Below are 20,795 nucleotides of genomic sequence, written 5' to 3' on the forward strand. Positions count from 1 at the left end.
ATGACTATTATCTCTCGTGTTGTTGGTTTAATATAATTTCACAACATATTATAATTTAAGAAGATTACTTAGTTAAAATTCTATGTTACACCTGTAAATATCATGTCCTTTTGTTGCAGAACTATTTTAATTAAAGTCAAAAGAATGTCTTTATTTTTAAATGATTAAAGTCAAAAATTATATAATTATTCAAATGTTCTTTAATATTATTTTGTATTATTTGTCCAAATTTTGAATCAATTGGGTGTGCTGTAATAATTATAATTTTATAATTGTTATAATGTAAATTACTATAACAGTTATAATAATTATATTTTTATAATTATTAAAATACACTTACCGATTCAAAAATTAAATTGAAGATAACACTGAACAATATTGGAAGGTCGATTGAATAAAAATGCCTTTTTGATTAAAAAAAATCAAAGTGAGAGCTGATTTAGAAAAAAAAAGACTTGTTGATTTGTGCCCAAACTCATTTAATATGAATTAAATGATTAATTTTGTTTTTTTTGTAAGCGATTCATAATTCAAAGTTTATATCACTTTAATGACTTGTGATAAAGCAATCAAGGAAGTAATACAATAACTAGGATTCAAATTTCAAATGGAATGAAAATGACCCTAGTCGACCTTTGGAGTCGACTCTGGCGTTAACAAATTCCTCAAAGATAATAAATTTAAGATTAGATAGAGCATTCAAAGATCAAGCACAAGAACCGACATTGACACCTAAAATGATTGCAATAGCGATCGACACGAGCAAAGATGCTTTGACATGGCTCGAGCCAGAAGTTCCAGGTGCCAACGCCGCTGTTTCTGAAATTGAACCACGAGGTTTAGCCTTGGGCATCACCTCCACATGCAGCTTCAGCCCCTTCTTGCACTCTTCCAGCTTACCACTGCTGAAGTATCGTGCTCCTTCACCATGAAGGCTCACCTTGTCGAAGCCTTTCGAGTACAACCTGATCGGGTTGCTCAAATTGCATGACTCAAACTCCTGCTTGCTCTGAAGCTCGATTATGCTGTCCTCAGCTGATGCTGAGTATGCAAACCCTGTCAAATTCAAATAGTATGCATGGTTTGATCAAAAACAGAATTCCTTGGAACAACAACAACAAAGACGAAGAAGATGAAGAAGAAGGAAAAAAAAGTCCTACAGATCTCGTCTCCAACTTGGAAGATCCTATTAATGGACCAAGCAGCCAGATTGGAAGAGAGATCCCACCCTTGGTCATTGCCAACCACATGCTGCACTGCAAGTGCTGTTCCAAAGGCATTATCAGTAGATGCTAATGCAGTGAGTGAGACCAGAAGGCCAAGATAAACACTAGAAAAACCCGCCATGTTGCTGAGAGAAGGAGAACAGGTACAAATATACTTAACCACTTCACTTCATCTTCCCTTCCAACCTAATAGTCTCTCGGTAGGTAGATTCTCTTCCAACCTAACAGTTTATCGGTAGGTAGAGTGGAACACATGGGACAAACAGGAGACAAACCTATCCATGTTTCTGAAAGGAGAAGAACAGGTATAAATATACTTTAAACAGTTTATCAGGTGGGTAGTGTATCCAAATTGCTACATGAACATTCATAATCGAGTTGTGCCAGATTAGGTTCCATTGCAGTTTCAAGCAGAATCAGAATTAGAACGGATGAGTTTCAAGAGATTGTGAGTTGAGATACAAAATGAGATCTGAAGGTTTTCGTTCCATTATAATTGAAAGGTGACAAACCAGTGATCGAAACCAATGCAAACTTTTTCAATTCTATCACAAAAAATAAGACAAATTTCATAAACTGCTCAGTTTTTTTCAATTTTCAAAAAAACCAGTGATCGAACCATTTCCTCACTTTATACTTTTCTTTCTTGTTAAAAGAAACCAATGCAAAGAGCCAACCTGATTCTAGCTCTTTGTTTGGTCCAGTTTATACAACTACAGATTGGTCGGTTCGATCAGCTTGAACAGGATAAGCCTTTAATTTAGTTCAATCAAATTCAAAAATCAGATGTCAGGAATCAAAATAATCAATCACATGGCCAAAACCCTAATCCTATGATCAAAATACCTATGCTGTTATAACTTTGTGTTTGTCAAGAAGAAGAATACAGGAAACATCATATTTTCGAGGAAAGTTTAAGATGAAACCAGTAAAACAATGTAGCAATATTGACAAAAAAAAGGAATACTTTTGTGAGATTGAGCATCATATCAACACTAAATTCCTAGACAAACAAATAGATTGAGTGGCAAACTATTTACATTACTCACAAGTGGAACAAGATCAAACCAAATAGACAAGATTAATGTACAGCTTCAAAAGTATTTTTTGTCAAGAACGATCACATAATGAGTTTGCAATAGATTTGTCTACCATAAACTAAAGCATCTCAAGACCAGGAAAGCAAAATAAAGAACAAGATCAAGTTTTTCTGCTTCCACCAAAATCACATAGTAAAGTTGCAATATTCCGAATAGGGAGAAAACAAAGAGTACCTTGTATCCTCGATCTAGGGTTTCAGAAAAACTCCGGCATTAATTGTCACAGATCGATTCCGACGGCCGCCCAATCTCCACCAAATTCAATGGCAACACAGCACAAACTCCAGATCATCGAAGCAAGAGCAGGAAGAAGATCCAGAAAAGGGTAGAGGGAGGGAGGCGGCGGGGAAGGCGGCAGAAGTCCTCCGATTTTATATATTTTTTATAAAAAACCACTCGAACTGATCCTCAGGCCTAAGCGAACCACGACAGGGGGCACGACATAAGTCACGGACATCGTCTTTTTGAGCTAGCGACATCATTCGACGTGAGTTAAGTTGTGTGGATGATGGCGACTTGGCTTCAAGCGGAGATGGAAGAGGACAAGGACAACCTTTCTCTGTATCGTCCTTTCCAAGCGCTTCCAGCAGCTGCTGCTCGAAGAAAGGCGAAAGCAAGAGCGGAGGCGGCCAAGCTCTGCTCTGATCTGCTTTAGGGTTGCTTGAACCATGGACGGTGTGGCTGGCCGCCTCGGCCGGTCGTCCACGCGCTACGGTCCGGCGTCGGTGTTCAGCGGCCCGGTTCGGCGCTGGAATAAGAAGTGGGTTGCGCTCTCCGGCACCGACCATCGCCGCCGCAGCAGCAGCGGGGGAGTCGGCGGCCACCAGTCCTCCCATCTCCTCCTCTACAGGTGGACTCCGGTCTCGGCCCTCTCCAAAGACGCCGCCACTCCACCGCCCGAGGAGCCGCCCAGCCGGAAGTTCCGATACGTCCCGGTACCCCTCGCGCTCTCATTGCCCTTACGCTTTGATGTCAAATCTAGTTGCTTGAGCATCGTAATCGACGGGTAGGGTTCATTGCCGCTAACTTGTCGAACTAGGGTTTTCCTTTTCATCCCCCTTCCTTTACCTTCTTACAGTTGTTGGTTCTCTAGGGAATCTGATCGATTTGTTCTATACAAACGTACTAAGGATGAAAACTCTCTGCTTGAAAGAAAAAAGATGATATTTTGCAGTAGGATACATGATAGTGATTCAAGCTGCTTTACTGAGTGAACCATTTCCTCCATCTTTAGCAGTTAAGCTATGTCTCTTACATATTTTGCTGGAGGAGGCAATAAGATGGTGAGTTAACTTGCACTTTATGGTGGGAATTTAGACTTTGCGAAGCTTTCTCTAAACACAATGAATGAATGGGGAAAAAATGGATGCCATTCTCCATAAATTCTTGAAATTAGTCGTTTAACTTCAAAGGTTAGCTTCTTGCTAGATGCTCAACAACTCAAGTAGTGATTGTTCCATGTAAAGCATTTGTTGTTTTCATGGTTCTTTTACAATACAAGTATTGTGCACAAGTTTTTTAATGTATATTTCTTTACGAGGAAGATTATGCGAATCATACAAATGGGAATCACCAATGGTCGTGATGCCAACTTAGAAAGTAAAAGAAACTATCACCCGAATTATTGTGAGTTGCTAGCTATTTACAAAAGAGATAGTAAGAATTGGAAACTCTGTGAAGAAGGTATTGATCAGTGCTCTCATTCATGTTCGAGTTGTAGCTAGTTTCTCAATGTTGACATATAATCATGTGCTATCCATCTACACTTCTTACATATTCAGTTTATCCACTTAACGGTTGTTTATGTAATTGGAACGAGAAATTCTGATCTATTAATGGAGATAAAAGAAGAAATGCTACGATACAGATAAAACTAGAATCAAAAAAGAAAAGTAGAGATGAAGAAGAAAGAGAGAAAAAATAACAATAAGGGATAGTTAAGGGAAGAGCTAAACTTGATATTGAGCTCTATCAACTAAGTAACATTAAAAAGATTCAAATCTAGATATTAAGTTTTATCTGTTGGTGACTAACATTTTATGCATAATGCAGATTTCTGTCAGCAGGGAGCGAAAAGAAGAGGCTTCACCGAAATCCAATGACACACATGATGTAACTGATGAATTCCATCGCAAAGGTCAAGTAGATCATTCTGGCACAAATCATGACATGAACAATATTTCTGCAGAAGTAAAGGTGATGACTCAATTTCTATCTTCTTTTTCGGTGTATTTTTGTCTGCGAAATGTGCCTATTTCCATCCAGTGTTTGTTTTAAGATATTTGCTTCATCCAATTGGATTGGTTCAAATATTCTAATACGGCGATCACCATTATAACTAGTAATATGGAAGTGTTTCCCAGTTGGTTTTTCTTCTGGAGTGACATGGTTGTTTAGGAGGTGAAAGCTAATTATTAAGGTACTTAAACTCAGAAGATGGATGCAGTTATAGTTAACTAATTGAACTTAGTTCTTAAATCAAGAGAAACTATATACTTTATATTTTGTGAGGGTTTGGTCTAGAGGTGTCAATGAGCCCGTACCTAGGATGCACAACTTGAAGTAGGGTTTGCCTTGGCGTAGAAAAATTTTCCAAAATAGTGGTTTGCCTTGTTAAATATTCAATTACTTAAATTAATAAATATTGAAGTAGGTCGTGCTTGGTGTAGCCCATTTAGTGGTTTGCCTGGTCACGACACAACCCATGCCACCTTAGGACTTATCAGGCCCGGTTGCATGCCTGACTATTTTACACTTCTAGTTGGGTCCTTGTGTTTTGGAAACTTGTTAGACGACTTAAAGGGGGACAATGAAATACTTTGGAGCTAGCAAACAGTCGCCTGCTCATCTGCAAGTTTGGGATCGACAACTATGCATTAAAAGTTAAAAAAAGAAGAAAAAAAAGTGACTAGAGATAATGTCTAGAGACAAGTAAGAAGGATAACTTCATGCAATCATTATCCACACTGGTTCCTACCAATTGTTATCAATAATTTTTTCAAAGCATAGTTTAGATTCCCTGTTTCTGCCTTTTCTTATGGCTCTTGTGCTGATGGTTTTTTCTTCTGATAGAAGAGTTTTAAGTTCTTATGAGCACTATTCCACTCCAGGCCTCAAGCAAAGATCAAACATCGCCAGAGTTAGGAAATACAGCTGATCTGGACTTGAGTTTGGGTTTGCGAGCTCCAAATGGTGATCTAAAGGATGAATCCAAAACAACCAAACAAGGTGAAGGCTACACTAAAACAGTGAGAGCAAGTTCTACACAGGATACAGATACGAAGGTAACAAAATCAACAGTGCAAAACAAGTTGAAGAGGAAGGCCATCAACCCTGACCTCGAAATGGCAGTGTAACTTTTACCTTCGTTATCTTGCACGTGTAAATAGCCTCTCTATCCCTCTCAACTAATGCGTTGTAGTGGTGTGCTGTACAAGGGTAAGTCTTAAGATCGTCTAGTGCACTATGGCGTTTGATCCTTCTCGCTTGTTTCTAGCTTGAACCTTCATCTGTAATCATCCATCTCGTCTTGTAGCATATGAAGGAATGGTTATAGATGAAGAGCTCTATAGAATTTTTATCGCCTTGAGAACACACTTCATGAGTCATTCTTGAATGCTAGTTTTATAATGCTAACACTGGATCATCCAGTTATTATTCCTTAAATACCCATTAGATATAGTAGGACATAACGTTGCTAGTATGTATGGATTTGATACAATCTAACTGCAATTTCCAGGGCCAAACCCAATGACTCGTTTGTTGATATCGTAGAGCACATTGAAGCCTTTCTGTTGAGTATTCCCCAGGATACCCATGCTGCTGTCGTCTCCATTGCCAGCAAACGCGAGGCACAGTTGAGTCCGGCTCACTGCGACGAGAATTCCAGCCGCCCCCAGGTTGATGGTAACCCCACCGCCCAAGTGTAGCGCCACCCTCGGGATGATCACTTTGCCGCCGGAGCCATTGAAGTCGTAGCACGTGTCTAGTAGTCCAGTAGTCCCTGGTACAGACTTGTATGCTGTCATTCCCTGCCGGAAGGCTGACCTGAGTGCGGAGTACGCCGTCGCCGGAAGCCGCGTGATCACTGTGCCGGAGTCAATGATAGTCCCGGCGCGGGTGAAAATAGAGGGAGGCACCGCGATCAGTTGTCCGCCGACACTGATGCCTGTCAATGCAAGGTAGTAAAACGTCGGGGAATTTGGATCGGAGAGCATTGGCGTGAGCAGGAGATCGCCGGCGGGGTAGCTGCCGAAGGACAGGTAGCCGACGGAGCTGGAGGTGAGCGGCAAGCAGTAGGAGAAGACGCCACCGTACTTGTTGTACGTCTGTGATACGATGGACGGCTTGTCACGGCCTAGGCCGAGGAGCCCGTCGGTGCGGCCGAAAAGGCCCATGTTTCTCTCGCCGCACCCGAAGCGGAATCCAGGGGTGCTATCAACGGGGGACAGCGTCAGTGTGTCCTGCGCGTAGAAACCGGCGGTGACCGAGCCGTCGCCGTACCGGACGCTGTAGATGCAGTCGGAGGCGGAGCATCTGGGCTTGTTGAGAAGCTCGTTGCAGAAACAGGAGGCACAGGAGATGTTCGCGTAGGTGGAAGAAAGGGAGGGGTCGAACAGGGGAGCTTCTTGTTTATAACAGGACCCGACGCAGGGCTGGCACTGGATCCAAGAGACGCTGCTTCCGGTGTCGAAGATGACGGTCTGGTCCTTCTTCGGAGTGCCGAAACCGACGGTGACGACATAGTTGCCGCTGTCGAGGTATGCGCCGCTGCGGGTGGGTATTGCAGTAGCGGAGGCGGCGAGCGGTTCGGAGTGAGAGACGCGGCGGTGGATGTCGTCAACGTGGGCTTGGTCCAGGTCGAGGATTTTAGCGTGGGAGAGCTGTTTCCGTTGGTCAGCGAACGGCGAGCATGGGCCGTACCGGTGAACCACGCGAAGGCTCGTCCAGTTGCTGCCCGAGCTCACTCCTGCACCAGCAAATTTCACTGTTAATCCCTTAAACTTTACTAAAATTTCACTTCACCCCTCCATAGTTTGAAATATAAATTTTGACCCCCAAACATAATCTGAGGTAGTTACCATAGAACAGACTTGCAGAAGAAAACAAAAATTCGAATCTCGACAAAATCGAGCAATGTCCTCCTTCGTCGTGATCATTTGTAGTTTCTTAATTTACCTCCTCACAGATGATGCTATAAACCGATCATGTAAAACTACTGTAACAAATTTTACTTCTTTTACAGAAAAGAAATATAAATTTTGATTGTGCCCTCGTAATTTTATTGTTCTGAAATGTCACCGTTGAATTCACTGACGGAACTGAGGCTCATAGTTAAAATATTTTTTTCCCTTTCAATTTAAAGTCTAATAATTATAAAATTTTTGGCGTATAGTTTAACTAACTTATAATTTAGGGATATTTTAAAGTGGTTTCAGTAAAGATTAGTATATTATATACATGGCTAATTTTTATTAACTTTATATATAATAACAATATATAAGTAGAGCTCACAAACCTTTGACTGAAGGCGAACAAGAATCTCTGGGATGGAGAGTTTTGAGATCGACATGAAAACGAGCACTTAGTATTTGATCTGTTCCATCAACTATGTAAACTATAAAACCTAATAGCATTATCAATAACGGTGAAGAAAAGGAAGAGAAACGGGGAGCCATATTCTTACTACACAAAGTTGAATAATGTGGTTCTGTACAAGCCATATTTATAGAGAAAGAGATGCTAGATTATTCTGCGCGGTTAAATCGATTTATTCGATAAATAAGCTAAATCAGCCCAAAAAATGAGTTGAGCCATCAATTCATAGTGCGAATATTATTCGTCGGGCTAATAGTGGAAGATCTCAATCAAAGGCGTGATAAGGAACTAGTAGTGGAAAATCTCAATCAAAGGCATGATAAGGAACAGAAGAAAATGAACTAGTCAAGCCGACACCACAACAGAGAACGGACTTGGATCAGGAATCTTACAGTGGAAGTTTATATATATGTGACCGATCTAATATTTGTTGTATTCACATATGATTCAATTTGATTCGGTACAATCCGGATTCTAGATTTACACCACTTTTGTGCACTTACACTTGAGAGTGAATCTCTCCCCATGTATAAGTTCACAATATACATGTTTGAACAATAATATAAACCAACAATGAAACTTTGAGACTTTTAAGGCGGGACTAAAATCACATTCCCAATGAAATATCTCCATTCTACCTCTCTTTCCGTTAATTTCGAACACCATATACAGAAGGGAAAGCACTATACAACCTCAAAGGAAAGCAACTATACAACCACCCAAGGAAAGCCTGCTTAAATGGTCTTAAATGTCCTAATTATGGGATCGTTTCCCCATAAAAGACCTAAAACTTAGTGGTTGTATAATTGCTTTCCGATAAACCACCCAAGCAAAGCTTGCTTAAATGGTCTAAAACCATTTAGCAGCTTTCTCTAAGGTTAACACAAATATTAATACCCTTAATGATCAGTAGGTCTTTCTATGGGGGAAGGGAGCCTCTTTAGGGAAGGGGCCCCATAATTAGGGCATCTCTGATCAAAGAGGATATTAACATTTGTCTTTGTCTTAGGGAAGCAAGCTTTCCCTTTTTTTTTTTCCTTTTTATAAACCAGATATTTAGATTTTACTAGTCAATTAATCTTGAGATGTACAATTCGATCATATTTCACACATCAAGTAAATCAAAAAACATATGGTGGCTCTTGACGTGACATCACGATGTCACCAGTTCGAATACCATAAATTTTTCTTTGCATGAGTTTCAAACCTTCGTTGCTCCAGTATGCCGCCCAACCCCTTGCCACCACGTCGTGCCCCTAGGGCATGCACAAGGAAGAAAGCTTTCCTTGGGTGGTTGTATGGTTGCTTCCCTAGGGGTTGTATAGTGCTTTCCCCCTTATATTGAATATTTGTATATGGAATTTTAAAGAAGGAAAACACTGTATATTTTTACACCTCAAGGAAAGCAACTATAAACCACCCAAGCAAAGCCTGCTTAAATGGTCTAAAGACCATTTTAAGCAGCTTTCTCTAAGGCAAACACAAATATTAATATCCTTAATGATTACCTAGGTCTTTTATGGGGGAAGGGAGCCTCTTTAGGGAAGGGCCCCCATAATTAGGACATCTCTGATCAAAGAGGGTATTAACATTTGTGTTTGCCTTAGGGAAGCGAGCTTTCCTTTGGTGATTGTAGAGTTGCTTTCCTTGGGTTGTATAGTGCTTTCCCGCCTTATAGTGTATATGAAATATTATAGCGGCAAATACACATTGGACAACGTGAAGAGGTTGAAGAAAAAGGGGGTGCTTGCCCAAACTACGATGCAGCACATGTCCAAATCACAATGAATAAAATTAAATTAGAAATTTTAATTTATCAATATTTCAACTTGTCTAAACCAGTTCACCAGTTGGTAATTCAAGCTAGAGCTAGAAACTAACTGGTTTATGTTTGATAGAAACAGCCTGTGTAATTATTAATAGGACAGAATTAGTATGCGTATGATTTGTACAAGTCTTCCTCCCCTAGCCAGTACTCAACCCCCATGCGCCAACTCATTATGTTTCTTTGGAAAATACGCCGTAAACAAGAATACTAAGTTGCTTAAGATTGATAGAACTAAGACGAGGTAAGATCTATATGACAGTTCCACTGGGGACTAATGCATCTTTTATCACAGTCACTATGCCACTCTTGATGAAGTATCCTTCAGTCTCCCTCGCTGCTTCTTGCACATTATCACAGTTGATGATCTGATTTTTTAAAAGAAGAAAAATAAAAGAGAGTGACATTAAGACTTCTAGATTACAGTAGTCCTAATTTACGATATATATAGCATAATGGATAAAATTATGTAAATTCTATTAGTCTTCATCAAGAATTGAATTCAAACTCCTTGATTAGGGAGCGGGAGCAAGGAGGTTAAACTTTTTCTATTAGTGTCGTTATATGAATCCAAATACATGACCTTTGGCAAAGAGCTTGTGTATAACTTACTATGCTTGTGTATGACTAAAATTTTTTAATCTCTAACTTAATGGTTTCTCATCAAATCTTAGCAGCTCGAAATCAAAATTTTAGCCAACTATACAAGCACAAATATATATACATAAGTTTTTAATTACTTGTGACTATAAAAAAGAGAAATTTTCATTTTTTCCTTTTAGAGCTCCACACCCTGGAGTTCTCAAGAAGTCACACAAAGTTAATATAATCCTAGTTGTTTTAGGCCTTTACCGACCCCAATCTTCCAATTCATCCTCATCTTTATTCGGCTTTTGATTTTTGTAATGATAAAGAGACGCATTTTGCAAACAAGTGTTTTTTTTTTTTGCACTTAACCATAAGGTATCCTGACACATTGTTGGATGTGAAACTATTTGTAATTTAAGTCGAGAGCGACAAAGCTAAACCCCTTCTAATAATATCATTACACATATGTAAAATTCAACCTCTAGCTACAAATCCACGCTAAACCACTTCTAATAATATCATTACACATATGTAAAATTCAACCTCTAGCTACAAATCCTTTAGTTCAATCTCACGTACTCCTAACCTTTCCCAAAAGTAAACTCTAGACTAGTTGTTTCCATAGCTTACTCAGTCCTTGTTGGACGATCTTATTATATATAAAGAGGAGCATCTACCCGGCAAACTACTGAAGGAAGAATTTAATTTTACCTAACACAGAAGTTCTATTTTCTTGAAAAAAAACATAATCCTACGTTCAGAAACGAGAAGCCAAGAAAAAGTAGGCAGTAATACGAAAAAGGTTTTGTGGGTCTTGTATATTTAGAGAAATAAAACTTAAAGTAATCCTAAATTGCCAACAAATGCATAGAAGCAATGGTGAATATTTGGAGTAGCTTACCTTTACGTTATCCCCAATACGAGCATTCTTGTCTATAATAGCTCTTTTAACATGAGAGTTTTTTCCAATGCCGATTGGAACACTTCCTTTCAAAGCTAATAGCCTCTTGTCAGCATCAGTCTACAAATGTAGCAAACCATATAAGATCAAGTAAAAAGGAAAATCTATATTTGAAGAACAAGTTAATTGGTTCAGTTGTATGTTCTGTAGATTACCTCATAGTAGTCTGCTCCCATCAGTAAAGTATCTTCTATGATTGCACCTTCAGAGATGCAAGAACGAAGTCCAATTACAGAATGTTGGATCTTGCAGTTCTGCAAAAGGAAACAACGTTACAATACTCCTTCAAACACCAATTAATTAGAAGATTGTGATTCAGCAAAACCCTTTGTCATGTATGAAGGCACAATCAAAAAGTATGCACAAAATTTGTTATTGGGCATGCCAACGTGTTGAAGAAGCTAAGCATGTGGAGTTACTGATGCCAATCAAAACCTGCTAGTAACTTGTTCTCCTAGCATTCTTTCTCATATATTATTTCGAGTCTCCTTTTGCTTTTAAACACTTGTATCAAACATATCAGAATAGGCTTGGGCAATCCTAGGTGTATCATCAAAGAATGGATGAAATCATCTTCACTTCAAATGACAAGCAGGAAGTAATATATACCCATAAAAATTTCCAATAAGACAAATCTATTACATAATACTCCCATCTTATTTGAGACGACATAAACCTAAACTACTATTAGTTAAGTAATACATGGATTGTTCTGGTAGAATCCAACAAACTAAAGCTAAAGTATAAGGCAATATCTCTTATACCATAAAATTTAAAAACTATTATTGTTACATAAATGTCAATAAAAAATGATGTTGAAATTATCTTGTAATGCACTTACTTTGATCACACATCCCTCACCAATAACGCTGTCAATTACATCAGCATCAAGCATCTTTGAAGGTGGTAAATACCGAGGTTGTGTATAGATTGGCGCAGAACGATCATAAAAGCTGAACAAACCAGTCACATTTAAGCAGATACCACAGGTAAATATAAGAACCTATGAAGGATGACATACATATCAATAAGGGGGAAAATATCCTACTAGTTCTTTTAAGCAATCTACCTGAAATCTGGCATTGGCTTTTTGGTTATTCCAAGGTTTGCATTGTAAAATGCCTCAATTGTACCAATGTCCTCCCAGTAACCATCATATAAATAAGCTTGTACCTATTAATCATAATCAAAGAGTCAAATTACATCTTAAAACAACAAAGTGATTATGTAGAACAAGGAATTTTTTCTGTTTCAATCTATCATAACCATTTTGGCATGAACCATGAGTTTCCAGTATTGATTACTGAGTAGCTCAGTCATGGTAGAAAAACTAAGGAACAAGGCAAAATAAAACATAATTTAAACAGTGTACTAGTATATTATTAAATGCAAACTATAAATGCACTGACATCATTTGTATTGTAAGAAAGTTTAAAGAAAAAAAAAAGACAAACACATGGCAAAAGAAAACTTTTTAGCACTTTACGGCCAATCTTCACCATTATTGAAGGAATTACAACTAGGTAAATGGCATCTGTATTGTCTGCAGTCCACTACATCCAGTCATCAAAAGAACATAATAGTATATGCAGCTATGAAATAAACTAGTATCTCAAGGACATAAACTTATAAACTAGTATCTCAAGGACATAAACTTCTTAGAAGTACTGTAAGAATCTTTCTTATAAATAATTTTGCTTTCTTCGACGAAAACAAATTACAGGGAAACAATCAGCAGGCATACCCTCAACCCAATATTAGTTGCGCCAGGGATAACTTCACTTCCAAAGTCATTTGCTGCTGGAAATTTGTCCCGAAGTAATTGCATCATTATGTCCTTGCTGATGACATAAATACCCATACTTGCAATAAAAGGCAATTCTTTTGCTCTTTCATCATTCAGACCAAGTATAGTGGTATCAACCTGAGAAGAAATGAGTAAAACAAGATCATTGTGGCTTAAGCACACATTGATGAATGCTGACCAACCAATATTTTATAAGTTATGAATGACAACTGCTAAAAAAACAGAAATATCCACAACTATGTTATCACTAGTAATGAATTTCTACCTTCATTGACTTCAGCTGTTCTCCTTTTGGCTTCTCTGCAAATTTTGTTATTCTCCCTTCTTCATCAATCTTCATCAGACCAAAAGCAGTCGCACGCTTTTCGTCCATTGGCAATGCAGCCACAGTAATATCAGCATTTGTTTCTCTATGCGCTTGAATGAATTTCTCATAGTCCATCCGGTACAAATGGTCTCCAGCAAGTATTAGAAACTCCATGACATTGTGCTCCTCAAAGAGCCACAAGTACTGCCTAACTGCATCTGCAGTGCCCTGTGTGCATATAGAGGAAAAGCATACAGTAACCACACAAATACTAAGCTCGACAAATACAACAGTTTTTTTTATGTCATCATGAAGCTCAGCCAGGAACGGATTAAGGTTAGCAGAAATAGTGGCTTTCAAATTCAAGCACATAATTGAATGAGATTGCAGGAAAACCTACTCCTTATCACAATTAAGCCTAAAGTGGGATAGAAGCACTTATAGCTCATAGGTAATAGTACCTGAAACCAGTTAGGGTTTTCTGGACTCTGTTGTGCAGCAAGGACTTCAACAAAACCTTCATTCTTGTACCCACCCATGTTACTTGCATAGGCTCGTGAAAGATGACGGTTGAGAGATGCAGAATTGAATTGTGTCAGAACATAAATCTTGGAAATATTACTGTTCAAGCAATTGCTGACAGGAATATCAATAAGCCGGTAGTTAGCACCCAAAGGTACTGCTGGTTTAGCCCTCTTCTTTGTCAAAGGATACAAGCGTGTCCCAGCACCTCCCCCAAGTATAATCCCTAGAACACTCTACACAGAGAAAAGAAAGTAGATTGACTAAAGCTTTATCATTACCATTATCAACCATCACCATTTCAAGACAAGATTGCGCACGGAAGTAAGGGAAAAGCAAACAATTAATTTTTGTGAATAATCCTTCCATGAAGATAGGCATGAGATCATATTTGTGCGAATGGATACAAGAAGATCAATTGCTCTGAGTAGTACCTTGTGGTTCAGGACAAATCATATCATCACAAATTTCTTTATACCTTCGTTTGAAGATACACTCTGCATGAATTTCTCTACAAATCAAGAACACCAACATACTGTCTCAAGTAATTCCTAGGGTTAGTTTCTTATAGAGCACCGGTCAATATTCACTCTTTTAGTATGAAGACTACTGAAGTTAATTCTATTAGAAGTTCCGATTGATACACATTCCTCAGAATTATATCACCCTGAAAATATTTTTCCAAATATGAAAATTTTCCGTTTAATTTGTAGGCTCCATACTGAACTAAACTTTACTGAGTCCTTAGTTGCAGGTTAATCCAAAGCCATACCGGTTGAAAATGAAACATAGCCTCACAATATATCACCAGATCTTGAAGTCCTCCCCCAAAATGTAAATATCTTGTCAAAAAAAAGTTATAAGGAAAAGAAGTCCTGGAATGTACCAATTTCTTCTCATGGAAGTAAATGCTATGCTTCCTATGAAAGTTCAGCAGCTAATACCATAGAAAGAATTTCAAGGCGCAATCAACTTCTACGAAGATCGAAGGGGAAAATAAAGCTCCAATATAGAATCCATTAAATATTTCGACAAGTCACAAGTCTACACTACGGTTCAGAGGAGAATGACACCAAGTTCGTTTTCGAAATCTATTAAAAAGAAAAAGACCGCAGAATCTTGACATCATCGGAAAGAAGTAACACTCACCCGGCTGGCATCGGGGTCGAGGCACGTCTGAGAGCTCCGGGAGTCGGAGACCGCCTTAGGTGACACGACGATCGGGCTCCTCACTCCTAAGTACTCCTTCCCCCGCCCCGCCCCAGCCACCGCTTTGTGGAGGAGGTCCATTTGCTGGCAACCGGATACATAGAAGAAAGAGGAGAGACTACGCGAACTCGACGACCCGAGGAAGGGCGTCGGCGGAGATCTCCGATCGGCATCATTAGGGAGAATCAGTGCGGAGCTCACCGGAGTTGATATCATCGCAATCCCGATCGCCGGCATATCCACCGCTGGCTTTTCAAGCAACGAAGGGCCTCAATGAGCTCAGTCTTCTCCCTCGAAGAGACGAACCACTCTTATCACTAACCTCGTGGCGGTGCTTGCAGTTAACTGCCGTCGTTATCTTAAATATCTTTCATTAGCACGCTAATTAATCATACAATAACGCGGGGATTTGGAGCGTTGATTATTTCTTTATCGACGCATCACGACACTAGGGCCGTACACGTGTCCTTAAGGAGGCGAGATTAGTTGATTAATTAGACAAACCGGAGCGGAAGCATGGGATCCGATGCCGCGGCGCGGCACGGCGATCACGTGAACAATCTGGGGAGAGGAGGAGTGGGACTTCGTTGACACGTGGCAGGAGAAGAACCGTTGGCGTAATCGGTAGGCGGAGAGTGAGGATCACGTGGAAGTGGGGCCCGCCGGGGCTTTGACACGGCTCGCGAGTAATACGTGGAGGTGCATTGCTGGGCGTGCGGTTGGGTTTTGTACCGGAATCGGTTTTTACAGTATTATTTTAATTTATAAATCAGCTTATTATTTTAAATTACATAATTATTTTTAAAAAATATTAAACCAAATCATTAAAATAATATATTTACATCATTTCAGTAGGAAAAAAATGAATTTCATTCTCTCTACTATAATAGGTCATGGATTATGTCATGCTAATGGCTTTCCAAAATAGATGCAAAAGGCAAGCTAAAGTTATTCTTTGACATACATTTTGTATTCTTTTTATTAAAAAAAACTTAGATCTAGTTAATATATAAGAATAAAAAAGGTTAAAGATATTTATTTTTGAACAAAAATAAAAAAGATGTCTTTTTTTTCTAAATAGTCATAGGACGGCTCATTTTAATTTTTTATTAAAAACATCCCTAACTCCTATAAAATAACACAATTCTCCTTTAATATTATTTTTATTATTATTTTGTCAATATCTCTCATTTAAATCGATCGATCGAGCACGTTATAACAGCTATAAAATTATAATTATTATAACATGTGTAGCAACTAAGATTTCACAGTTGCTACAACTATGATAATTGTAGCATATAGTTGTAGTAAATATAGTTTTTATAGTTGTATAACTGTTGTAGTTGTAGTAGCTAGCTATGGTTTGTAACTTCTACAATTACAATAATTATAAAAGTCATAGTTTCGTAGCATCTATATAACTACAATAGTTGTAGCAGCAACGGTTTCGTAGTTGCTATAACTATAATAGTTGTAGTAACTATGATTTCGTAGATACTACAATATAGAAAATAACCTTAATAAAGAGTATTAAAATTCTTCGGAGCCTCCAAAAATATTTTAAATGATTTTTTTAAGGTTACATTTGATAACAAATGTAGATGTCTGAATGAGTTTCGATTCATATATTGTACGTCCCGTGGTTCAACTCAACTAAAAAGTTATGACATCTCAAAACTTATCTAACATTCACGTTGTAATAATTGCGATATCGTAACTACTACAACTGTGTAATAGTTATGAAATCGTAATAATTACTATAACTGTGTGATAGTTCTGTTGTAGTAATTATAAAATCGTAACTATTACAATTATATAATGACTATGGACCCTTAGCTGCTACAATGCATGTTCGATTCAAGATTTAGATAGAAAATATAAGAGAGAGATAATAATAAGAATAGTATATAGACAGTACTCGGACAATTGTACATGGAGGACGACGTTGATGATTTCAAAAACAAGACCCTTTATATTTTTTATTTTTGACAAATGTATGATGGCCATTTGCTGATATAAATTGATTTGTCATAATTAAACAAAGGACTAAGTGGTGGTCAACTCCTAACAATGGTACTAAGTGGTGATCAACTCTCACTGTAATTATAGTACAAACAAAGGGCAAATTAAGAAAGGGCAAACATGGGAAGAGACGCCTTTATTTTTAATTATCATTTAAAAAATATCAAAAATACTCCCTCTTAAATAATAATTTTAACTAAAATTATTATTGGTCAAAACTACTCTAACATTAATTAAAACTATTTTAATTTAGTGAAAATTGTTCTCGATCAAAGTTGATTCAACTTGTTCAAAACTTTTATAATATTATCAAAGTAATTTTGATAAAAAAAATAAAATGGATGATTTTTTTTAAATATAGATTTTCCTTTTTAATGATAATAAAAATATGTTTTTGCCCAATGATAAATCAAGAGAAACTTCATCTAAAAATTGTAATTTACACAATTCAATTAATTCAAGTTAGTTTTTTTTATCTGGAATTTATTTCGTCCATAAAAAATAATTAGGCAAAAAACAAAAATAATCAGGGGCGCCTTTGGAAAATTTGCCTAAAAAGAATCTGATAATGTACAATCTCCCTTCATGTCTCTTCCTTTCCCCCGAAACACACAGCCGGACGGAACCGGTCTGGTCCGGTTCAAGTTGACGGCGGCAGACAACTCACATGTAGTTCGTCTTCTACAGATATAGAGAGCTCCACTTCGCCAGCCCCTTCCAAACCCTGCTTACAAGCCTTCCTCTCTTCCCTCTCCCTTTCCTCTCTGCGCGAGGAGTTGATGATGTCGGTGAGTCGCAATCCCTTACCTCGGCCCTTTTACTCGCCGGATTTTTGTTTGAGGAATTTCTGATTCGATTTGGTTGTGCTGGGATGGGGTTGATCTTGTTGGAGCTGACTGTGGTTTATATTTGAGAATGAGCAAGTGGAGTAGATGCGTGTTGATCTGTTTAGCTCCTTTGCTCATGTCTGCTTTCTTGTTTCCTGATTATTTGTTAGTTTTTTTGGTGATCTAGGGCGCTCTCAGTTCTAGCTTTATTGCTTCATTGATTTCTTGTGTTGTTTTTTTTGGGGGAATGGGTATGGGTTAGGTAACTGGAGCTCGGAGGTATTCTGTATGCTTGGATGATACAAAATGCAGGACCTTTTTCCTTTTTGATACTATTAATCTTCGTTTTAATGGTCAATCAAGTGTAAATTTGTAAAATGTGCTTCTTTTTAGCTGTTCGTTTGAACTCTGCATTTCTCGATGCATCCTGAGCTAGGGCCTTACCCTTTTTCACTAGTCTCGAGACTACGATCACCATACAGTTACATTCTCATAAATATTTTGCATATTTAACTTTTATTCCTTAATTTCGCCATGGATTGTTATTTTTTTTTTCTATGCAGGTAAAATTGCAAGGTTAGCTGGTAGAATTAAAATCTTCTAGTGAAATATTTTTCTTCAAATTGTTATTTGAGTCGACATGTGGAGGAGTATTCCTTCAAAACAACTGTTGTGCAAGTGGCCTGCACATATCATTCTTTTTATCTGAAAATATGTATATCTTTAGGTAGTGTTTTGAGTTGGTCTAACACTTAATAGATTTCTATTGCCCACTCTATTTTGCTGAAATTCAAACTTCACGTCCCTTCATTGTGTACCACAGTTTTATCATGAAGAAATGAAGAGTAGCAGCCCCAAGTGTTAGTTTTTAGGATTCTGCTACTGCATATGAATTTATGTTAGTTTTATATTTAATGCAAATGCTGTTTTTTATATTTAATCTAGGCTTTCATGTTCTATATCTAGGTTTGAAGAATTTGTTCCGTATCTTCTTGTGCATCATGATAAAGTATTCTGCTAGTGTCTGACTACCTTTTTTTTTACCTATACTATACTGCTAGTATCCAACTATTCGTTTGTTTATGTTCTCTTATTTTAATCTCATTCTGCAAGCATATGTAGTCAATCTCAACATGCTCTGAAGCATATGGTGAAGCATTCTGAGCATTTACATATATACATGCATTTAAAATTGTCTTGGCCAAAGATCACAACTCTGGCACGGAATGATACCTTCAATATCCAGCTTGTCATGTGTGATTACCTTAGCAACGTCAAGAAGCTTCGCAGCAAGACCTCCATTTTGCTCAACGATGCTCAGCTTTGCCTCGTTGACATTAACCACACCAAGGGCATCCTTGAAAGCCTACGACAACTAATCATGATGCTGGCCACCAAGGAGAATAGCCAGAGTATGGGTGCATGAAAGGAGTTGTGCCTTTTTGTAGTGTCATTAATGCATCAGGTGTTTAGTGTCATTGTTGGAATCCACTTGTAGTGGGGCGTTGTGGATCAACATGGTGCTGCTTTATCATCCTTGTGTTTTTGGAGAAGGTCGAGTTTATGTTAATGCACAACTTAGGATGTTGGTGGCAGTGGGCTCGCCAAGACGCTCATTTTCCTAGTGGCAACCTTGTTCTTCGATCATGTCCAGAGGCAGATGCTGCTTCTGGGAGCTGATCATGTTGGATGACAATTAATTGGCATGTCACACTTTCCTCCCTATAGGTCACTACTGTTATCAGTGTAGGTGCCAAATGCACATGTAGCCCAAAAATCTTACCCAATTGGCGATAGGCATTAGGAACAAGCATTGAGGCAGCTATGAATCGAGCAGCCTACATTGTCATCTTGATGACCTTCATCTCGCCCTACCAAGTGATCCACCACATTTGGCAACTTGACAATGAATGAATGCTGATTTAAGGGGTGATAGATCTGTTATTGAAACCTATTTGTCTGATAAACTTGACAACTATAAAAAAATTATGATATAAAAAAATCCATACTTTAAGCATGTGACAGATTTAGATATCAACCTTTTTAAATTTGACTGGATGCTAAGAACTTCAACTTGCTTCACTACTTACAAACATGCCCTGAATTATAGCAGGAAAAAGGCCACCCCTTGCCAAAGTTTGGTGAATGGGATGTCAATGACCCCGCCTCAGCTGAAGGTTTCACTGTGATCTTCAACAAAGCCCGCGATGAGAAGAAAATGGGTGGCAACATGCGCGAAACTGATTCTCCTGGAAAGGAGGAAGAAGCTCTAAAACCAGGAACTTCTGCTTCCAAACCTCCTGTAAGTATCCACTGTGCATGCTCATACTCTGCTCCTATATGAATGGAATCCCTTGTGTTAATACCATTCCTTCTTTGTTACCATAGAAGAAATGGTTCTGCTGCATGCATACATCAGCCCAATAGGAGATATGGGTGCTGGTGATCTCAAAGTTTACAGATTGGTTTGCCACATTTCCCGATGACAGGAAGAGTTTGCCATCGCACCCGAGTGCACACGAACGGATGAAAGCTTGAGATGATGAAGAAAGATGGGTGTTATGGTTACTTTTCGATGTGTAGAAACAATTACTAGAACTCGTTAGTAAATGTATTTGTTTTTGGTTTCAGTAAGAATATACATTTCATGGGCTCTTGATGTCTTGTTTTAATTGATTTATGATAATGTCTTTAGTTACATTGCATCCAATTTCTTTGTTGATATCACATAAACTTCTTCAACTGAGTCAAACTATTGTTTGTCATAAGAAAAATTGTCTGTCCTCATGCGAAGATCTAAGAA

The 20,795-nt window shown here is 38.3% G+C and overlaps 5 protein-coding genes across 6 annotated transcripts; 2 read left to right on the plus strand and 3 right to left on the minus strand.

Moving 5' to 3' along the window:
• Window positions 1–526: 526 nt before the first annotated feature.
• On the minus strand, window positions 527–2,662 carry LOC141820942 (uclacyanin 1-like). Its single transcript, XM_074708308.1, has 3 exons — window positions 2,501–2,662; window positions 1,161–1,513; window positions 527–1,056 (listed from the first exon to the last, which is right to left on the minus strand). The coding sequence occupies exons 2-3, from the start codon at window positions 1,345–1,347 to the stop codon at window positions 707–709; spliced, it is 537 nt and encodes a 178-aa protein (XP_074564409.1). The 5' UTR covers window positions 1,348–1,513; window positions 2,501–2,662; the 3' UTR covers window positions 527–706.
• A 208-nt stretch (window positions 2,663–2,870) lies between these two features.
• On the plus strand, window positions 2,871–5,919 carry LOC141820949 (uncharacterized). Its single transcript, XM_074708314.1, has 3 exons — window positions 2,871–3,261; window positions 4,379–4,522; window positions 5,437–5,919. Exons 1-3 carry the CDS (start codon window positions 2,995–2,997, stop codon window positions 5,680–5,682), a joined length of 657 nt encoding a protein of 218 aa, XP_074564415.1. The 5' UTR covers window positions 2,871–2,994; the 3' UTR covers window positions 5,683–5,919.
• Window positions 5,920–6,013: 94 nt separating this feature from the next.
• Window positions 6,014–7,962, minus strand: LOC141821010 (aspartyl protease family protein At5g10770-like). The gene is made up of 2 exons (XM_074708375.1): window positions 7,845–7,962; window positions 6,014–7,295 (listed from the first exon to the last, which is right to left on the minus strand). The coding sequence occupies exons 1-2, from the start codon at window positions 7,960–7,962 to the stop codon at window positions 6,049–6,051; spliced, it is 1,365 nt and encodes a 454-aa protein (XP_074564476.1). The 3' UTR covers window positions 6,014–6,048.
• A 1,747-nt stretch (window positions 7,963–9,709) lies between these two features.
• LOC141820976 (glucose-1-phosphate adenylyltransferase small subunit, chloroplastic/amyloplastic-like) lies at window positions 9,710–15,446 on the minus strand. The gene is made up of 9 exons (XM_074708344.1): window positions 15,084–15,446; window positions 13,874–14,170; window positions 13,371–13,640; window positions 13,043–13,222; window positions 12,368–12,471; window positions 12,140–12,251; window positions 11,454–11,552; window positions 11,239–11,358; window positions 9,710–10,117 (listed from the first exon to the last, which is right to left on the minus strand). The coding sequence occupies exons 1-9, from the start codon at window positions 15,378–15,380 to the stop codon at window positions 10,001–10,003; spliced, it is 1,596 nt and encodes a 531-aa protein (XP_074564445.1). The 5' UTR covers window positions 15,381–15,446; the 3' UTR covers window positions 9,710–10,000.
• A 2,327-nt stretch (window positions 15,447–17,773) lies between these two features.
• LOC141820977 (protein NOI4-like) lies at window positions 17,774–20,672 on the plus strand. 2 transcript variants are annotated; one of them, XM_074708345.1, is made up of 3 exons: window positions 17,774–17,953; window positions 20,103–20,294; window positions 20,381–20,672. In XM_074708345.1, the coding sequence occupies exons 1-3, from the start codon at window positions 17,945–17,947 to the stop codon at window positions 20,417–20,419; spliced, it is 240 nt and encodes a 79-aa protein (XP_074564446.1). In that variant the 5' UTR covers window positions 17,774–17,944; the 3' UTR covers window positions 20,420–20,672. The 2 variants fall into 2 exon arrangements, with proteins under 2 accessions (XP_074564446.1, XP_074564448.1); XM_074708347.1 differs by having other exon boundaries at window positions 20,106–20,294.
• The last annotated feature ends 123 nt before the right edge of the window (window positions 20,673–20,795 follow it).

The sequence above is a fragment of the Curcuma longa genome, unplaced genomic scaffold (genome assembly GCF_044706935.1).
Source record: "Curcuma longa cultivar G26 ecotype Majalengka, Jawa Barat unplaced genomic scaffold, ITB_CL_G26_1.1 utg8573_np1212_1322966_RagTag, whole genome shotgun sequence".
Classification (NCBI taxonomy): Eukaryota; Viridiplantae; Streptophyta; class Magnoliopsida; order Zingiberales; family Zingiberaceae; genus Curcuma; species Curcuma longa.

Bases quoted from the DNA above. Each gene is read 5' to 3' on its own strand.
- LOC141820942 (XM_074708308.1), bottom strand. From the start codon at position 1,347: ATGGCGGGTTTTTCTAGTGTTTATCTTGGCCTTCTGGTCTCACTCACT. The intron at 1,057-1,160 runs GTAGGACTTTTT...TGAATTTGACAG, and splicing joins CCAAGTTGGAGACGAGATCT to GGTTTGCATACTCAGCATCA.
- LOC141820949 (XM_074708314.1), top strand. From the start codon at position 2,995: ATGGACGGTGTGGCTGGCCGCCTCGGCCGGTCGTCCACGCGCTACGGT. The intron at 3,262-4,378 runs GTACCCCTCGCG...TGCATAATGCAG, and splicing joins GGAAGTTCCGATACGTCCCG to ATTTCTGTCAGCAGGGAGCG. The intron at 4,523-5,436 runs GTGATGACTCAA...ATTCCACTCCAG, and splicing joins ATATTTCTGCAGAAGTAAAG to GCCTCAAGCAAAGATCAAAC.
- LOC141821010 (XM_074708375.1), bottom strand. From the start codon at position 7,962: ATGCTATTAGGTTTTATAGTTTACATAGTTGATGGAACAGATCAAATA. The intron at 7,296-7,844 runs GTTTGTGAGCTC...TTGCTGGTGCAG, and splicing joins TTGTTCGCCTTCAGTCAAAG to GAGTGAGCTCGGGCAGCAAC.
- LOC141820976 (XM_074708344.1), bottom strand. From the start codon at position 15,380: ATGCCGGCGATCGGGATTGCGATGATATCAACTCCGGTGAGCTCCGCA. The intron at 13,223-13,370 runs GTAGAAATTCAT...ATTTCTTCTCAG, and splicing joins AACAGCTGAAGTCAATGAAG to GTTGATACCACTATACTTGG. The intron at 12,472-13,042 runs GTATGCCTGCTG...TATGATTAATAG, and splicing joins CAACTAATATTGGGTTGAGG to GTACAAGCTTATTTATATGA.
- LOC141820977 (XM_074708345.1), top strand. The intron at 20,295-20,380 runs GTAAGTATCCAC...TTGTTACCATAG, and splicing joins CTTCTGCTTCCAAACCTCCT to AAGAAATGGTTCTGCTGCAT.